Consider the following 15,832-nt stretch of genomic DNA (forward strand, 5'->3'; position numbering starts at 1 on the left):
AAGAATATGAAAAGGAATATATATATATGTATAACCGAATCACTTTGCTGTACGGCAATTAACACAACATGTAAATCAACTATACTTCAATAATTTTTTTTAAAAAGTAAAACTTTAAATGTTTCTCTCTTGCTCCCTCATATACACAGATATTTTCACTTTGACAGATTTTTTTTTAATTAATAAGAACCAAAAAGTTATTGGAACAGGAAAAAAATCATAAAATTAATTGTGAAAGTGCTCTTACTAACCAACCATTTATTGTAAAAGGTGACAGATACTGAGTGTTCTAAGGGACTTTATATTATCTTATTTAACCTTCAGGACAATCATATTTGATGGATATTATTAGTTTCCTTTTTAAAAATTATGAAACATTTCATACACACATGCGGACATACAGATAGCTGTGTATAAAGAGTACTATCTCAAACATCCAAGAATACACCCCATAGCTTATAAGACAGGACATTTCCAATACAGCCCAAGAAGCCCACAGCACCCTTTCTTTACCACATGTCCTTCCTATTGTCCTTGCTCTATGTGTGAAGAAGTTGAGGCTCTGAGAAGCTGAGTAATCAGCCCTGGCGGCGGAGCAGGCATCTGAACCTCACCTGTCGGACTTCAGACCCCATGAAACTCAAGCACTGAGGTGGCAACTGCTGAAGTCACCCATTTCAGAAGTGAGAACACTGAGCAGAGAGATTTCAGGAACTGCCCAAGATCACACTACCAGGGTTTTAATGCCAGCACAACCGGCATTAAAACCCACATTACGATTATTTATTTATAGCCCTACTCTTTTGGTCTTGAAATTAACATGAGGAAGAGAGCCATATTTAATTCAGGGTTTCTTGTAAAACTTATGAGGAATTCCACCACTCTCTGTTTTTAATCATTTAAGTAAGTGCTTTTTACTAGCCTGTTAAAGGAATAGTCTGAGAGGCGGCTAGTTTACTTCCCACAAAGGCTATTCTCTGCTTCGCACCAATGGAGCTCCTAAAAGCTGCTCTGTAAATGAAGGGTCAGTAGACTCAAGTGCTGCTTCTCAAACTTCAGTGGGTACAGCAACCACCCGGGGATCTTGCTAATGTGCAAGGTCTGAGATTTCTGCATGTCCAAAAGTCTCTTGGTAATGTCTCTTCTGCTAGTCTTTTTAAGATATACCCTGAGTAGCAGGAGACTAAAGGGCCCTCATTATTAGGAGGGATCCTGCAGTGAATTTTCTTAAAAATGAAAAATCCTTGAGATACCAGTTTTGTATGGTTTTACTTTAATATCTATTCCTAAAATTGGAACACATCTGTATTTTCAATTCTCTGATACATTTTTACTCTCGATTTCATTTATATATCCAGGACAGAAAGTAATAAATTTCAGGATCTATATTTAAGCCAGAGTGACGTTTCTAACACCTGGACAAGAGCGTCAATTTAGGAATTATCTGAGCACAGAATGAAAAATACACAATGAAATAGGATGAGAAGGTTTGTGGGAAAATACATGTACGTACCACATGTAAGGAAAAAGCAATCAATGTTGACTAACCAGAAAATAGCAAATATCAGCTGGGTAAGAGATGGCATTTTATCATTCATCGAATGAGGTACGAAACATAAGAGTTGAGAGAAAAATAAATAAATCATGAAATTCATATCACGTTGCATGGTCCTGAAAATTGTATGGCCTTTGCACATTCTGTATTCTGCACTGCTAAATGTCTCATGGTGGATTAAAGCACAACAGCTGCTAACTGGGAGTTTTCAAAGTCTTAATATTTCTGTAGCAAGTGTAATCATCTCTAAGAGAAGCCAAAGGCTATTAATTTAAAACTTTATTGCATAAATAACCCCCTGAAATTGTGTTCCTCCAAGGCTTCTTTTCTTGAACTTGATGTCATCTGGATGAACGTCCCTTGAAGATGAGGGGCAGAAGACCATCATAAGGCATTTAGAATTGTAGAACATGCACCTGACCCCCTCTTTAGGCACATAAAGTGAATGCATCTGGGGTAAATGATTCAATCTCTCTGAATCTCAGTTCCTTCAATAGCTCTCAGAATTGTTGGGATTCAATTCAATTCAATTCGATGCAAAAAAAAAACAAACCCAAAAAACCACCTGATAAAAAATATATATTTGAAGGTAAGGTTTTAAAATGTTATTTACATAAAAAGTATCTGATTGGGCAAACAACAATGATCAATAGATGCTTAACCATTGAGTGAAATGTCGATGGAGAAGAGTAGTCTGAGTGAGCGAGAGACTATTATCCCACAGACCACTTCCAGGTCATATAGGAAAAGGCAACTTTATAAAGGATGGATTGAGTTGTCACTTCCTGAAGTCACTGATCATTCTCAACATCACTGAAATGGGGGGCAATAATAATCACAATAATAGTATATGCATCTTGTTGTGATACAATTAGCAGTATATGGCACCTTGAGGTACTTTTACCCAAAACCCTTAGCCTGAATCGAATCAAATCTGTAAGTCTAATTCAGGTTTATACTTTAGGGGATGGTGCACGTAAAAGAAAGACACACCACTCAGAAGCAGTAAGTCAGTTTAGGATGTGAGCTGTGTCACCAGACAATTGAATTTGACTTCCTTGCAGGAAAATAAAATGTATGTGGGTGGGGATCAGTGGTAGATCAAAAGTGACTTAAAGAGACGTAATAACTAACTGCCATGTGTGGACTTTGTTTGAACAAACCAGTAGCCAAAAGACATGTTAAGGTTAACGGGGAAATATGACTTGAGTATTAGATATTAGGGGAGAAATGCCATGAAGTCTTCAATATACTTTAAATACCTCAGGGGAAAAGCAGTGTGTTTGTTAAGATCTTAATAATATAGCACAGTAACTGTAGCAAAGAGGATAAAAAAAGGAAAAGGAAGAAGAAAGATGGGCGGAAAAAGAATTTCCTACCCAAAAGGCAAGAGGGTCTCAAAGATTTTTAGACCCTTTTGAGCTAGCACTAACAGCAGGTACAGCACCATTTCTCTATCTGTAGAGTTGGCTATCTTCTATTTTAGACTCTTGGCAAAGCAGGGGCTTTCTAGGGGGAAAAAAAGGCAAATCTTGGTCCATGTAATTCTCACAATAAGCAGCCTCCATTCTAAACTCCTCGGAGTGGGAGCAATTCAATAAACAGCTCTCATGTCCCAGCGGGCCCATGGGCTATTAAGTCTCAAAAGTTTCCTCCTTTGGACTGAAATCAACCACATTTCAATCTGCTTCTGTAAAGCAATAAAAAAAAAAGCTGGGTCCTCCCTGGTGGCGCAGTGGTTGAGAGTCTGCCTGCCGATGCAGGGAACACGGGTTCGTGCCCCGGTCTGGGAAGATCCCACATGCCGCGGAGCGGCTAGGCCCATGAGCCATGGCCACTGAGCCTGCGCGTCCGGAGCCTGTGCTCCGCAACGGGAGAGGCCACAACAGTGAGAGGCCCGCGTACCGCAAAAAAAAAAAAAAAAAAAAAAAGCTGAATTAAATCCACTCAGCCTGTTAAAAATTAAGTGAGACCCACGAAGATGTTTACCACCTTCCCTGTAGGAAATTTTATGCACTGGCACTTTGAATTTAACTGGACTTCTGATCTCTGTCAGAAATAATAGTGAAATAAAGGTGTTTTTTTTTCCCTTTTTCTTTTTTCAAGAATAGAGTGCTGGGCTTCCCAGGTGGCGCAGTGGTTAAGAATCCGCCTGCCAATGCGGGAGACATGGGTTCGAGCCCTCGTCCGGGAAGATCCCACATGCCGCGGAGCAACTAAGCCCGTGCTCCACAACTACTGAGCCTTCGCTCTAGAGCCCACGAGCCACAGCTACTGAGCCCATGTGCCACAACTACTGAAGCCCATGCGCCTAGAGCCCAGTGCTCTGCAACAAGACAAGCCACCGCAATGAGAAGTCCACGCACCACAACGAAGAGAAGCCCCCGCTCGCTGCAACTAGAGAAAGCCCGTGCACAGCAACAAAGACCCAACGCAGCCAAAAATAAAAAAATTTTAGAAAAAAAGAATAGAGTGCTCCATAAAAATCATTTACACATAACCTCTAGGAACATCCACTAAACACTCTCAGTCATGAAATGGAGCCGTATAAAATGAAAATGACCATATGTAAGCATATATCAACATAAGACAAAGACATTTCTGCAAATATGGGGTATTAGAACACCCAAGGAGATAGTTTATGAAAACTAGATTAAGATTAAACAGAAATGGCATTAAACAGTCAAGGCTTACAGGACTATATGGCTCAACACAGTGCTAATGTCACAAATGCCTAAACACTGTCCTCAAGTGATCTTCAAGGTAAAGCAGGGCCCTGATGCCCTCAATGTATAAGCACCTGCAGATCTTAGGGGACCAAAGACCACCTGCTCCTCTATTTTCAAGATGGCCAGCACCTAACTTATGGCAGCTGTGCTGGTATTACCTGGAAAGGAGTCTCTGAGATTCCCAACTCTTTTCAGAGTTGAATTTAGCTATTTTCTTGAATACATGTACGGTGTGTCTGAAGACATCACAATAGTCATGTATGCAATTTCTGTTTAAAACACTTTAGTGACTACTACCCTTCACCTCATTCACTCAAACCTCAGCCACAAGCATTCATGCACCGACTCAGGAAATAGTTATCTGGAGCCTGTTATCAGCCAGGTACTATAACCGGTGCTGGTGGTGAATAAAAAATCTCTGTTTCATTTTGCTCTCACAAAGCTTAGCCTTTCCTTCTATTTGCCTCCCGTTCCCTGCCACCCCCGCCCCCATCCTCTTCAACTCCCACTGAAAGGCAAGTTTGGCAGTTGGTTCCGGATCCAGCATACTAGGGGTCATAGTTAGAATTCATTTCCACATTGGGTTAAAAATCACCATGTGTTTTTTTTTCCTCATCAGTTAAGTCTCTCCCATTCCTGCACCCCCAGGACAAACAACCATTTTTTAAATTTTATATACAAAGCAGAGAATGAACATCTGGAAGATGACATCAACACGACTCTTCAGTTGCAAAAAGGCAAAATTACTCCGTAGTCTAACGAAACAGAATCTGAAAGTCTGGCAATATTTTTCCTTTCATCTTCAATGCCAGACTTTGAATATACCAGAATGAGTTCCTCTATTTTAAATCCATATTTTCAGACATTTTGTTTACAAACAACACTTGGACTAGACATACAACTTCATTACTTTGTCTTGTTCCGGTTGTGATTCTCAACTAGAGTCAGCGCTGAGTCTTTAACAACAGGGCAGGAGCTGTGTTTTCACTGTCTTCTCCCCCCATCCTCACTGAGCACCCATTCCCTACTGAGCACCCATCATGTGCTGGCCACTGTTCAAGGCACATAGCTTCTCATGGATCTTAACTTCTCACAGTGGGGAGACAGACAAGAAAGAAAAGTATAAATTATAGACGCGTTGGAAGGTGGTAAATGCCCTAGAGAAAACTGCAAGCAGGGAGGGGGAATGTGGAGTTCTGGGGAAGGCGAGAGGGTTCCAGGCGGTTAGGGCCATTCTCCCTGTGAAGGCAATATTTGAACAAAGATCGAAGGAGAATGGAGTCACATGGACATTTGGGGCAAGCCTGTTCCAGGCAGAGGGAACAGCACCTGCGAAGGCTCTGAGGTAGAAGGGTTCCTGATACCACTGAGAAATAGCAAGAAAGTCAGTATGCCTGGGGATGCGGGGAAGTGTGGTAGAGAACGAGGTCCGAGAGGCAGTCGGGGAGGCAGAACAAAGGGGTCCCCGTATTTGTCAAATTAAGAGTAATAGCAGTAATAATTAGGAAGAGAGCTGGAATTTATTGAGTTCTTTGTGCTAAATGCAATTCCAAATAGGTACCATGTATTATCTCCTTACAAATTCAAAGCAACTGGTCGCTCTAATAGGCAGAGAGTTGCCTTTATGCTTTAGGACGCGCATGGCAGTAAGTGCAAAACTCTCTATAGGAAGTATTTCCCTTAACAAGCCCTCACCCTACCCCTGCCTTAACATGACTAAAACCTTCGCTAAACTCTGCAATTAATCTCCCTGTGCATCTTATAAATAAAAACATAGTTTCTTATAAATGTCAAATGTCTTGCTTATTTCCAAGTTGTGGTTTTTTATATGATTTTCAAGTCTGTTCCAGTACCTGAAAGTGAAAGGGTTCAACTTATGAAAAGTTAATAAGTACAGTTTGAGACACTATTCAGAGTTCAAATCCTGCTTTAATAACATCCTTTGATGTGTTTAATGAATCCTTTAGCACAACTTTTTTTCCCCTGTAATACTGTATATGGTATAACTTCATGTTTCAGAGTGTTAGTTACAAATTACATCTAATAGAGCCAAAAGACATGGTACATATTGTTCTGCTGGCCATGTTCCCTTCTTTCTGCTGCACTTGCCTTTAAAAGGCATCCTGACATATAGAAATAAGCATGCCAAGAGAGCTGGGCTTGCTAAACAAAGTTAATTAGTGGAAGTACCAGATGTACCTTTATAAAGAACTTCAGTAGACTCTTTATTACTTAGTTTCCACTAATTAGGACATAATTTGAAAATATCTCCTAATACAAAAAGATTGTTCAGTTCAACTCAAGAAACATTTATTGGTCAGGTGCTATGTAGATAAAGACAATCCAGTGGCTGCCCTCAGGAACTTACAGTCTCCCAGGCTAACCGAATCGCAGGCCTTCAGGATGAAGGAAAATCTGGGGTGAGGGCAAGCACTGATGCAGAAGGTGCGAGAACAAACTTGTGACTACTTTTTAAAAAGCCACTCACGCCAAACATCAGACATCAGCTGTCCCCTGCTGAACCAAATATAAAGAAGTGATGGCTTAAAAACAGAACTTCCGAAAGTAAAAAGTTAGCGTTGGGCAGAATTTTTTAATCCATTTTTCTGTATCTAATTCTACGCTTAGAAGTTTCCTCAGAGATTAACTGCTTATTTTTATTCTTCTAATACTTAAATCAGAAGGAGGAAATTTTTAATATCCATTTCCAAATATTTTGGTGAAGAGAGAATCAGGTATTTTTAGTTAGCACAAATTCCTCACATGAATTAAGGGTATTTTATTCCACAAAACTTATAATCAAGGGAATAAGACGTAAGCCCAAGCCTATGGAGTTATACAAATCGAATCAATGCTAATGATCAATTTACATGTGATATTATGTAAAGTCAAAATCATGTGAAACAATCTGTGTAAATATCTAACTTTAGTTAAGTGGATCCAGAGGCGCAAGAAGGAGCTAAAATCAGCCCATATTCTGCTCATCATGCCCTAATGCCTGGGGCCTGGCCGCCTATGAATACAGGAAGAATGGACTTTTAAAAAAAATAATAAATTGCGCAAAAATACCACATAGGCGGGCGTCCCTGGTGGCGCAGTGGTTGAGAGTCCGCCTACCGATGCAGGGGACACGAGTTCGTGTCGTGGTCCAGGAAGATCCCACATTCAGCGGAGCGGCTGGGCCCGTGAGCCATGGCCGCTGAGCCTGCACGTCCGGAGCCTGTGCTCCGCAACGGGAGAGGCCACAGCAGTGAGAGGCCCGCGTACCGCAAAAAACAAAAAAAACAAAACAAAACAAAAAAAACACCACATAGGCAAGTAGCAGCCTTAAAAAGGAACTAGTATAGCTTCAGTGGTCACCAGACTCTGACTTTAAAATTTTGAATAATTTCATTGACTAGGCTTACAAATATTCAGATTAATGTATCATATTTGCTTCCCGAAACATAACACAATGAATAAAACTCTAATATTAAATTGTCTATGACACAGACAGCAGTAGCACTTTACCATAACCCTAACATTATCAGATGTCTCCACCATCTCAAAGCTGATTTGAATCAGAATTACCTGTGGGAACTTTTTAAAATCGCATGTTCCCAGGCCCCACCCATTGGATGGTGTGATTCACAGTATGGGTCTGGGGCTTTATAAAGCTCCCGGAGAGTGTGGTGAGCAGGTAGGCTGGGGAGCCACGAAGCAGCTGACTAAGCTGACAAGGACAATGGAGGTAAAATGTAGTAAATGTTGTCTTCTCACCAAAACAAGACTGTTATGCTAAGGCTACCCTCTTACCTTCTAAACATTGACAGCACTAATATCACTGACGACCACCATCCAACTGTATAGCCAGTAGCATATTTCAAAACCTAAAATGGGTTTGCACGCTTAAATTTATGAAAACTTGAAAAATAAGTGACCAAGGGCTAATTGGGAAAATGACAGACGTGAGAAATACTCAAAAAACACTGATTATGCCTCTTCACTCATGAGGTATCAGAACTCGAGTTCGTAGATTTTTTTCAGTAAATGTGCCAAATCTAAGTTTTACTTCTTTTGCGATTGGTTCTTTTAACATCCTAAATATATAGGATGCTTCACCGAAACATGACATCTTCTTCCATCAATCATGTGCAGTAAAGTCTCAAATTTGAAGCTCTAAGAATCTAAGCAATCACACGTCTTCCCAGAGAACTGCTCTATAAAGTTAACTGCCTGGATGCCATATAACATCTAAAACTTCATTTGGAAAGATGGGTGACAGCTTTAGCCAGATTAGTACAGGGACACATTGTTGGATCTATTCACAGATGTACAGTATTGAAGGTGCCTCTTCAAACAGTGACCCGAGAAACATTTAAGTGCTTAAAACACCCGTGATCAAAATCGTACATTTTAAATAAAAGCATACATATTTATATTTTACGATATTCCTAGCATTCTGCTACAGTGCCAAGATACAGTCTGTCTAAACTTTAGCTTTTTTTTCTTTCCTAACAAATCGGTATGTACGCAAACTTAGGAACCACTACCAACATCTTGAGTATCAATGTTTCAGACTGGGAATACATGGTTCAGTGAAAAAAAATGCCAGCATTTGGCTTAGTTTTGATTCTTGTCTCATTAGAAAACACGGGGCGGGGGCACGGGGACAGTCAAAATATTCTGGCTAGATGCACTGCCATTAAGTAACCTCAGTCGTAGAGGGGCAAAAGTAAGGGAGGAGGGAAACAAGAACTGAAAAAATCCGCAGAAAGCTGCCCCTTGCGATCCATAAAGAACTAAATTACAACGATTTGCCTACAGCTGGTAAAACGGCTTACTGCTCTCCTCTGGTGGCTATGCCGCAGTAAATTCGGTTGTGGGCTAATTAGGTCCAACTTGAAGCCAAGGACCAGGTGCAGAGAAAGATCCACCTGGTCGGGAGTCGACTCGCTCCAACACCCAAGAAGGAGCCGAGCCACAGGGTTCCAAGTCGGCGCGCAAGCAGCTCACTCGTGACGGGAGGCGCGGTGGGACTGCCGGCTTCCCAGGGGGACCTCAGGGAAACCCTTCCCGACCATCCGTGCAAGCCACAAACTCACACGCTACGATTCCAGCCGCGCAGGGAAGCGAGGCGACCGGGAGGGCCCGGCCGCCCAAATGCCGGGCAGCTCTGTCAAAATGAGGCTTGAGAGGGGCCTCCCCGCATAGGTCTCTCCCCTAAGGCTGGGGTCGTCAGCTCGCGAGCCCTGGACCATTTCACTTCAGGAAGGAACTCTGGAAACTAAGTGAGCCCGGCTGCGGAGAGAGAAAGTGGGGAGGCGCCAAGCTGGTCCTCTTGTTTGGGGGCGAAGGAAGGAGTCTGGGGAGGAGCGAACGGAACGCAATTAACTTATTTTACACTCGAGCCGCCATCGGCCAGAGAGAGCCGGACTCCGCAGGGCGCAGGCTGCGACCCCGACCTCCTCCCGCGCGCGGTCCCCTCCAGGCCCAGTGCGCCGCCCGCCGGACGCGCTCCACTCACCCAGCTCCTCCGCCTGCAGCCAGAGCGGCGCGGAGACAGCGAGCAGCAGGGCCAGGAGGCCGCGCCGAGCAGCCCCCGCCTGCGCGCAGCCGCCGCGGGCGCCGGCCACCATGGCCCCGCCGGGCGCCAGCTTGGCAGGCTCGGCTCTTCCTTGGCCCGCGCAGCGCCGCCGCCACCGCCGCCGCCCCGGCCGGCCGCCTCCTCCGCGGCCGAGCGCGGCGCCGGGACTGGGAATAGACGCGGCCCGGCACCGAATCTCATTGGGGCGGCCCGGGGCCCAGCCCTGCGGGGGCGTCTCCCGCCCCGCCCCGCCCCGCCCCGCCCCACCCCGCCCTGCGCGCCGGCCCCCGAGGAGGAAGTCTCTCCCGGGCGGCGGCTGGCCGCGGGGGTGTAGGCGTACCGGGCGTGGCCCGCGCTCCCCTCTAGGTACCCTGCGCTCCCCGCTCACGCTCTCCTTTTCCTCCGCCCCTCCTCTCCCAGTGCATGTGAACCTGGGAGCCCGGAGGACTACTGGCCTTGAGACCTTCCCCCAGCCGCGCTGTGCCCGGGTCGTCCCCGGAGTGCCTGAGAGAGTGGTGGGAGCGCCAGAAAGCCTACTCTCCTCCAGGGCTTTGCCAACCCTACAGGTGTGGGCATGCCATTGACAGTAGCACTGGGGGACTCGAAATATTGTCACGGTAGGATGATGGTGGTGACAACATCCAGTTCAAGTTCTTTTTCATTCATTCAAAAGTTACTAGGTTCCAAAAGTGTGCCTCCCGGCCACAGTGCTAATCCCTTGTGACACTTGCAGACACTAAAAATAATAAGGCAAGTATGCAAACGCAAATCGCAGTCGGCGACGAATAGTGCTAGCGGAGCCCATTCAGGAAGATCTAATTAGATGCCGGGTGACGAGACTGCAGGTAGGAATCAGACAGGAAAGGCCTCACTTAAAAAGTGGCATCTAAGCTGAGACTCGGAGAGTGAATGGGACTTGGGAAAGCGGAAGGCGGGGGACAAGAGAACGGACAAGGTGTGCAAAAGAGCTGAGGGAGGGAAGGGCCAGGGTGTGGGGAGTTAGGCGAACAGGTGGGTTCATGGCCGGAGGTGGAAGCCGGAGCGCTGAGCAGGGTCCGGAACGTGGAGGGCCTGGAAGGTCGCGTAAAGGATGTTTTAAAACTTTATCCTCGGAGCTAGGAGCAGACAAGAAGTTGTTCAAACAGAGGAATGACACGATCCGATTATCTGGGGGGGGTGGAGAAGGGCTTGGGGGAGGGGAGAATTACAAGGCTATTAGCGAGTAGCTGGATGGGGAAGTGGCAGTGGAAATTACATGAGGACAGATTAGATACATATTTTAAAGACTCTGACGGCTCCAGATCGCTAGTCCTCCGCTCACTGCCATAACCTTCGCACTACCGTTTTGGCGCCCTGCAGTTTTCCTGGGTAACACGCAGCGACAGTTAACACCTGCAGATGCCGAGAAGGGGAAGTGTTAGAGGCGGGAGGAAATAACAGCCCCTCCAAGGGCCAATATTGGCCCGTCACGTGCTCTTTAGATACCCCCGATAGACTGTTCACACATTCCTTTTTTTCCTCTGTATTTTTAAACTAAATACAAACGCTGTTGAAACTTCCAATGAGATATCTTTGGGGCTTTGCTTTCTCGAAGGCGGCAGAAGTTAGAGGAAAGAACTTGAGCTTTAGAAATGAGGCTGATCCAACTCTGAATCTAGGATCAACCACTGACTGGGACTGATTCTCCCTGGGACTCTCTTCGTTGGGGAGTATAATATCTAACTTTCCTGGCTGTCACAGAGACAAAATAAAATATGTATAAGAAGTTATAGCATGTAAGAGGTAATCAATAAATAACAGGTTTAGCATATTTGTATTGAAAGCAAAGGTCACACCCATGAAAATATTAAATATTCTGACACAAAACATAAAAAGATACTTTGACACATTGAATCATTTCCTAACTCCAGCTTGCCCTATTTCTTCTTTTCATTCTTTCTAAGAAGGTGAGTATTGGCCGCTGCTGGCCTCTAACAGGTGTGGCTCTGTGAGCAATGAATGAAGAAAGACAATGGGAGCATTGTTCACGGTGAGGAATTCGTAGGGTGGGGCAGGTGAGCTCCCAGGGGGGACCTTTTCCATCTCAGGTAGTACCTTGATGGGAATCCAGTAGTTTATTCTACACCAGAATCCTGAGCCAGATCAGGAGAGAGATTTAGGATCTGGTAACAATGGGAAAACCAAAAGGCCAGGTGGATCCTAGTGCTTCATATGCCATTCCTTCCTTGCAAAATAAAAGAAAATCTCTAGTCAAGAAAAGCATAGTGAAAGAAAAATGTGAAAATACAACAGATTATCAATTATACTTTTGTATATAATACAATAAATAAGCCTCATTGAATTGATATACTTCAACCACACAGACTTTTGTGTTAGGCATGTGTACCTGTTTTATTCTTGAGTTGATACCATTTTGATCTTTTTTTAAAATAATGCATTGTGGAATCTCAGAAGTTAACGTGAAGTTCCAAGGGAATCTCAGAAGTTAATGTAAAGTTCCAAGATTCCATTAAAAATTATAATTGTTAGAATCCATCTGCAACATCTCACAAACTAAGATTTAAAAACTGCTTATCATATGAAACATCTCTCGGAAGGGGCTCTCACAAGGCTATCTAACCCCAACCCCTACTTACCATTTAGTCTTTCTGTATTTTGCGTATCTAACTACAATTTATGCTTACATCTGTAGCCGTTCTGTAAAAATAGAGAACAGCTGGTCAGGGCTGCCTTGTTTTATATATAAAATATGTATTCTGTATTGCTTAGGCAAGACAGAATTTAAACAGAACGGCAAGCCTAGTATTATGCTAAAGTAGTTACAAAGCTTCAGATTGTAGTTCAATTTGACAACCTAATCAATTTTGTCCTTAACATTTAGTTACCCTGATAGTGACTCTATGAAGTAGACCCAATGAGAAACCCTTACAGGCTTCTGCTTCCTCAACACTCTTCCTTTTCTGGTTCAACTCAATAAACATATTTTAAACATTTTCTATATGTGAGACAATGTGATGGAGATACAATGAAAACAAATACAGGTACCTCTCTCCCTCATTCATGATCTAATGATAGGAATTTAAGAAAAGTAATGACATAGGTTGACAAGTACAATAAATGCAAGAGGCTCAGGGTGTGATAGAATCACAGAGGAGAGGTACATAAATGGATTTCAAAAGCCTGGGAGGGCGTGGGAGGGGTGAAGATGGGAAATAGAAGAAAAATGTTTGTCAGATGAGAAGAACTTGTGAGAAAGCAGAGTAGAGATGACAGTTGCTTATAGGAATCGAGCCTAATTCATCGGGGCTGGAACAGTGGGCTTGAGACAGGAGGGAGAGCCTGAAGGTGGGGTAGGAGGCAGGATCTGAGGGCTCTAAGGGCAACGGGAAGCAGGGCAACTGGCAGAACTTGTTCAGATTTGCATTTTTGAAAGACCATACTAGCTGCAGGGTGGGGAATGGATTGGAAAGGGAGGCAGGGAGACCAATTAGGAGTTTATGGCAATACTCCAGACTAGAGATGACGACACCTCACCTCCTGTGCTCAAAGGGGGTGTCCCCCAGACCACCAGCACCTGCAACACTTGGAAGCTTTCTAGAAAGGCAGACTCCTGTCCCCACTCCCACCAGGAACTCTGAACCAGAATCTGCATTTTAATAATATCCCCAGGTCAGGATAAAGCCATGGGCAAATCTGAGCAATAAAGGATGAAAACACAAGACACATATTGAGTCTTAGAATGTAAACAGTGAGAAAGAAGAAAGATTAAATTTTGAATGCAGTGGCCAAAATAATTTGTATCACCCACATTTTTTCCTCATCTGTTACTCCCTATTGATTTTTTATTGTTTAATTTATTTATTTTATTTATTTATTTTGGCTGCATTAGGTCTTCGTTGCTGTGCACAGGCTTTCTCTAGTTGTGGCGAGTGGAGGCTACTCTTCATTGCGGTGCGCAGGCTTCTCATTGCAGTGGCTTCTCTTGTTGCGGAGCACGGGCTCTAGGTGCGTGGACTTCAGTAGCTGTGGCACGCGGGCTTGGTATTTGTGGCTCGTGGGCTCTAGAGCACAGGCTCAGTAGTTGTGGCTCACGGGCTTAGTTGCTCCGCGGCATGTGGGATTTTCCCAGGGCTCGAACCCGTGTTCCCTGCATTAGCAGGCGGATTCTTAACCACTGTGCCACGAGGGAAGTCCCTCCTTATTGATTTTCAAAAACTTTTGTTGCCGATGTTCACTAGGTAGCTGTGTCATCTAAGATCCAGCAAGAGTTCTTAAATGTGTAGCTCACGGTGGCCAAGTCTCACCTTCTGGTCCTCTCTTTTGTGGGCCCAGAAACTTGATTTCTGTCAGTGTGCTTGACCTTGGGGATACTGCTCCATGATTAACTTAGTCACAGAAGTATACAAACCAGCATCAGTGCCAATTTATTAATTAACAGTGAGAACTATAAAATGGTGAGGGACATTCTCTTCAGCCTGAAAACAACTTTGGAAGCTAGACTCCATCAGAGGTTGTTAGGTGAACATAAAAGAAAAGCAAGGCTGATTATTTGAGGGTTGTTCTAAGGTTTGAAGGCAACACCATAAGAATACTTATCCTTCGCACCTCTCACCTCTATTAAAGTAAAAACTTATTCTGACACTTATTAAAACTGTAAGGAATACTTTGTTCAGGGCTATCCCAGTAGGGGTTAAGACTATGCCAATAAAGGGAGAGATCAGGTTTACCTCTGAATATGGCAAAGACAGCTGGGGATTTCCAGCCAGGGAGCAGAGTGACAGGGGAGTGGATGGGACACGAGTAAGAGGAGACATGAAGGGTAGGAGGATTCTTGTTAAACCCACTTAACCCACTTCAGCAGGATCCCTGCTGAAGGCAGGTCAAGGATTTATATATCAACAGTGGGGAATGAGGAACTCGATCAGCTATCAATGGTAATCAGATATCAAGGGTGGGAGAGTCTCTCTAAACTGACTTAACAGGAATCTTACTAAAACCTAACTATGCAGGCCAGAGAGGGCCCAGAGATGAGGCCTAATCACAAAGGGGGCTCGGAGGAGCTTGACTCTATTTCGGTCAAGGAGAGTCTTCGTTACACATGTGTGTGGATTTCTGCCACCGGCACTAAACAGCTAGAATAAGCAGGTCAAACCCTCTCCCACTGCAGAGCTTAACAGAGAACTGACCTTTCTCTAATTTCCATTTCTTCTTTAGATATTAATGTGAGTCAGGCTTTCTCCTGCCTAGACTTTCTCCCATGTTCCCTCATTCCGTTTCCAGTGCACTATCTATTGATTTATGGTGTTCACTTTCAAGGAATAACCCTGTTTTCAAGTTCTAGTTGCCTGCAATACATTTGTGTAATTTTATTTATTTATTTTTAATTTGGTTTTCCAGTTTTATTGAGAAATAATTGTCTACATCATTATATAAGTTTGAGGCATACAGCATGATGATTTGACTTACATATACTAATGTAGAATGATTATCACAATAGGTCCAGCTAACAACCATCATTTCATACAGATACAATATAAAGAAAAGAAAGGAAAAAAAAACTAAAGAATTTTTCTCCTTGTGATGAGAACCCTTAAGATTTACCCTCTTAACAACTTTTCTATATATTACACAGCAGTGTTAACTACAGTCATCATGTTGTACATTACATCCCTAGTACTTATTTACATTTGTGTAATTTTAAAATATCGTTTTTGAAGAACATTCATATACTTGATCTGACTGGGTTCTTAGCTCTGGGGTGGCTGTTATCTAATCGCAGGATGCTCCCAGAGCCCACTGAGGCTGGAAAAGCTGTGAAGCCAAGAAACTTATTTATTGAAACTATTGTTTCCCAAATGGATCTGAAATTGCGTTTTTGTTTTCTGTGGTGTGTTGGGTGGGATTTAGGGTAACTGCACAGTTTCTATTTTGCTTTGTCTTTTTCCAAACACATTCACAAGAGGCACAGTGGGGCAGCTTCAT

General features: G+C 43.6%; 1 protein-coding gene across 4 annotated transcripts in view; it reads right to left on the minus strand.

The window, feature by feature from the left end:
* DCBLD1 (discoidin, CUB and LCCL domain containing 1) overlaps positions 1-10,033 on the minus strand; it is a 69,036-nt gene extending 59,003 nt beyond the window's left edge. For 3 of the 4 annotated variants that reach the window (XM_049695515.1, XM_033418598.2, XM_004264682.3), the window contains exon 1: positions 9,791-10,032. In XM_049695515.1, the coding sequence (XP_049551472.1) occupies positions 9,791-9,902 (112 nt within the window). In that variant the 5' untranslated portion in view covers positions 9,903-10,032. Of the gene's footprint in view, positions 1-9,790 lie in introns of all 4 variants that reach the window. The other variant, XM_033418601.2, reaches the window with a different exon arrangement.
* Between the last annotated feature and the right edge of the window lie 5,799 nt (positions 10,034-15,832).

This window comes from Orcinus orca, chromosome 12 (assembly GCF_937001465.1).
Source record: "Orcinus orca chromosome 12, mOrcOrc1.1, whole genome shotgun sequence".
NCBI classification, from domain to species: domain Eukaryota; kingdom Metazoa; phylum Chordata; class Mammalia; order Artiodactyla; family Delphinidae; genus Orcinus; species Orcinus orca.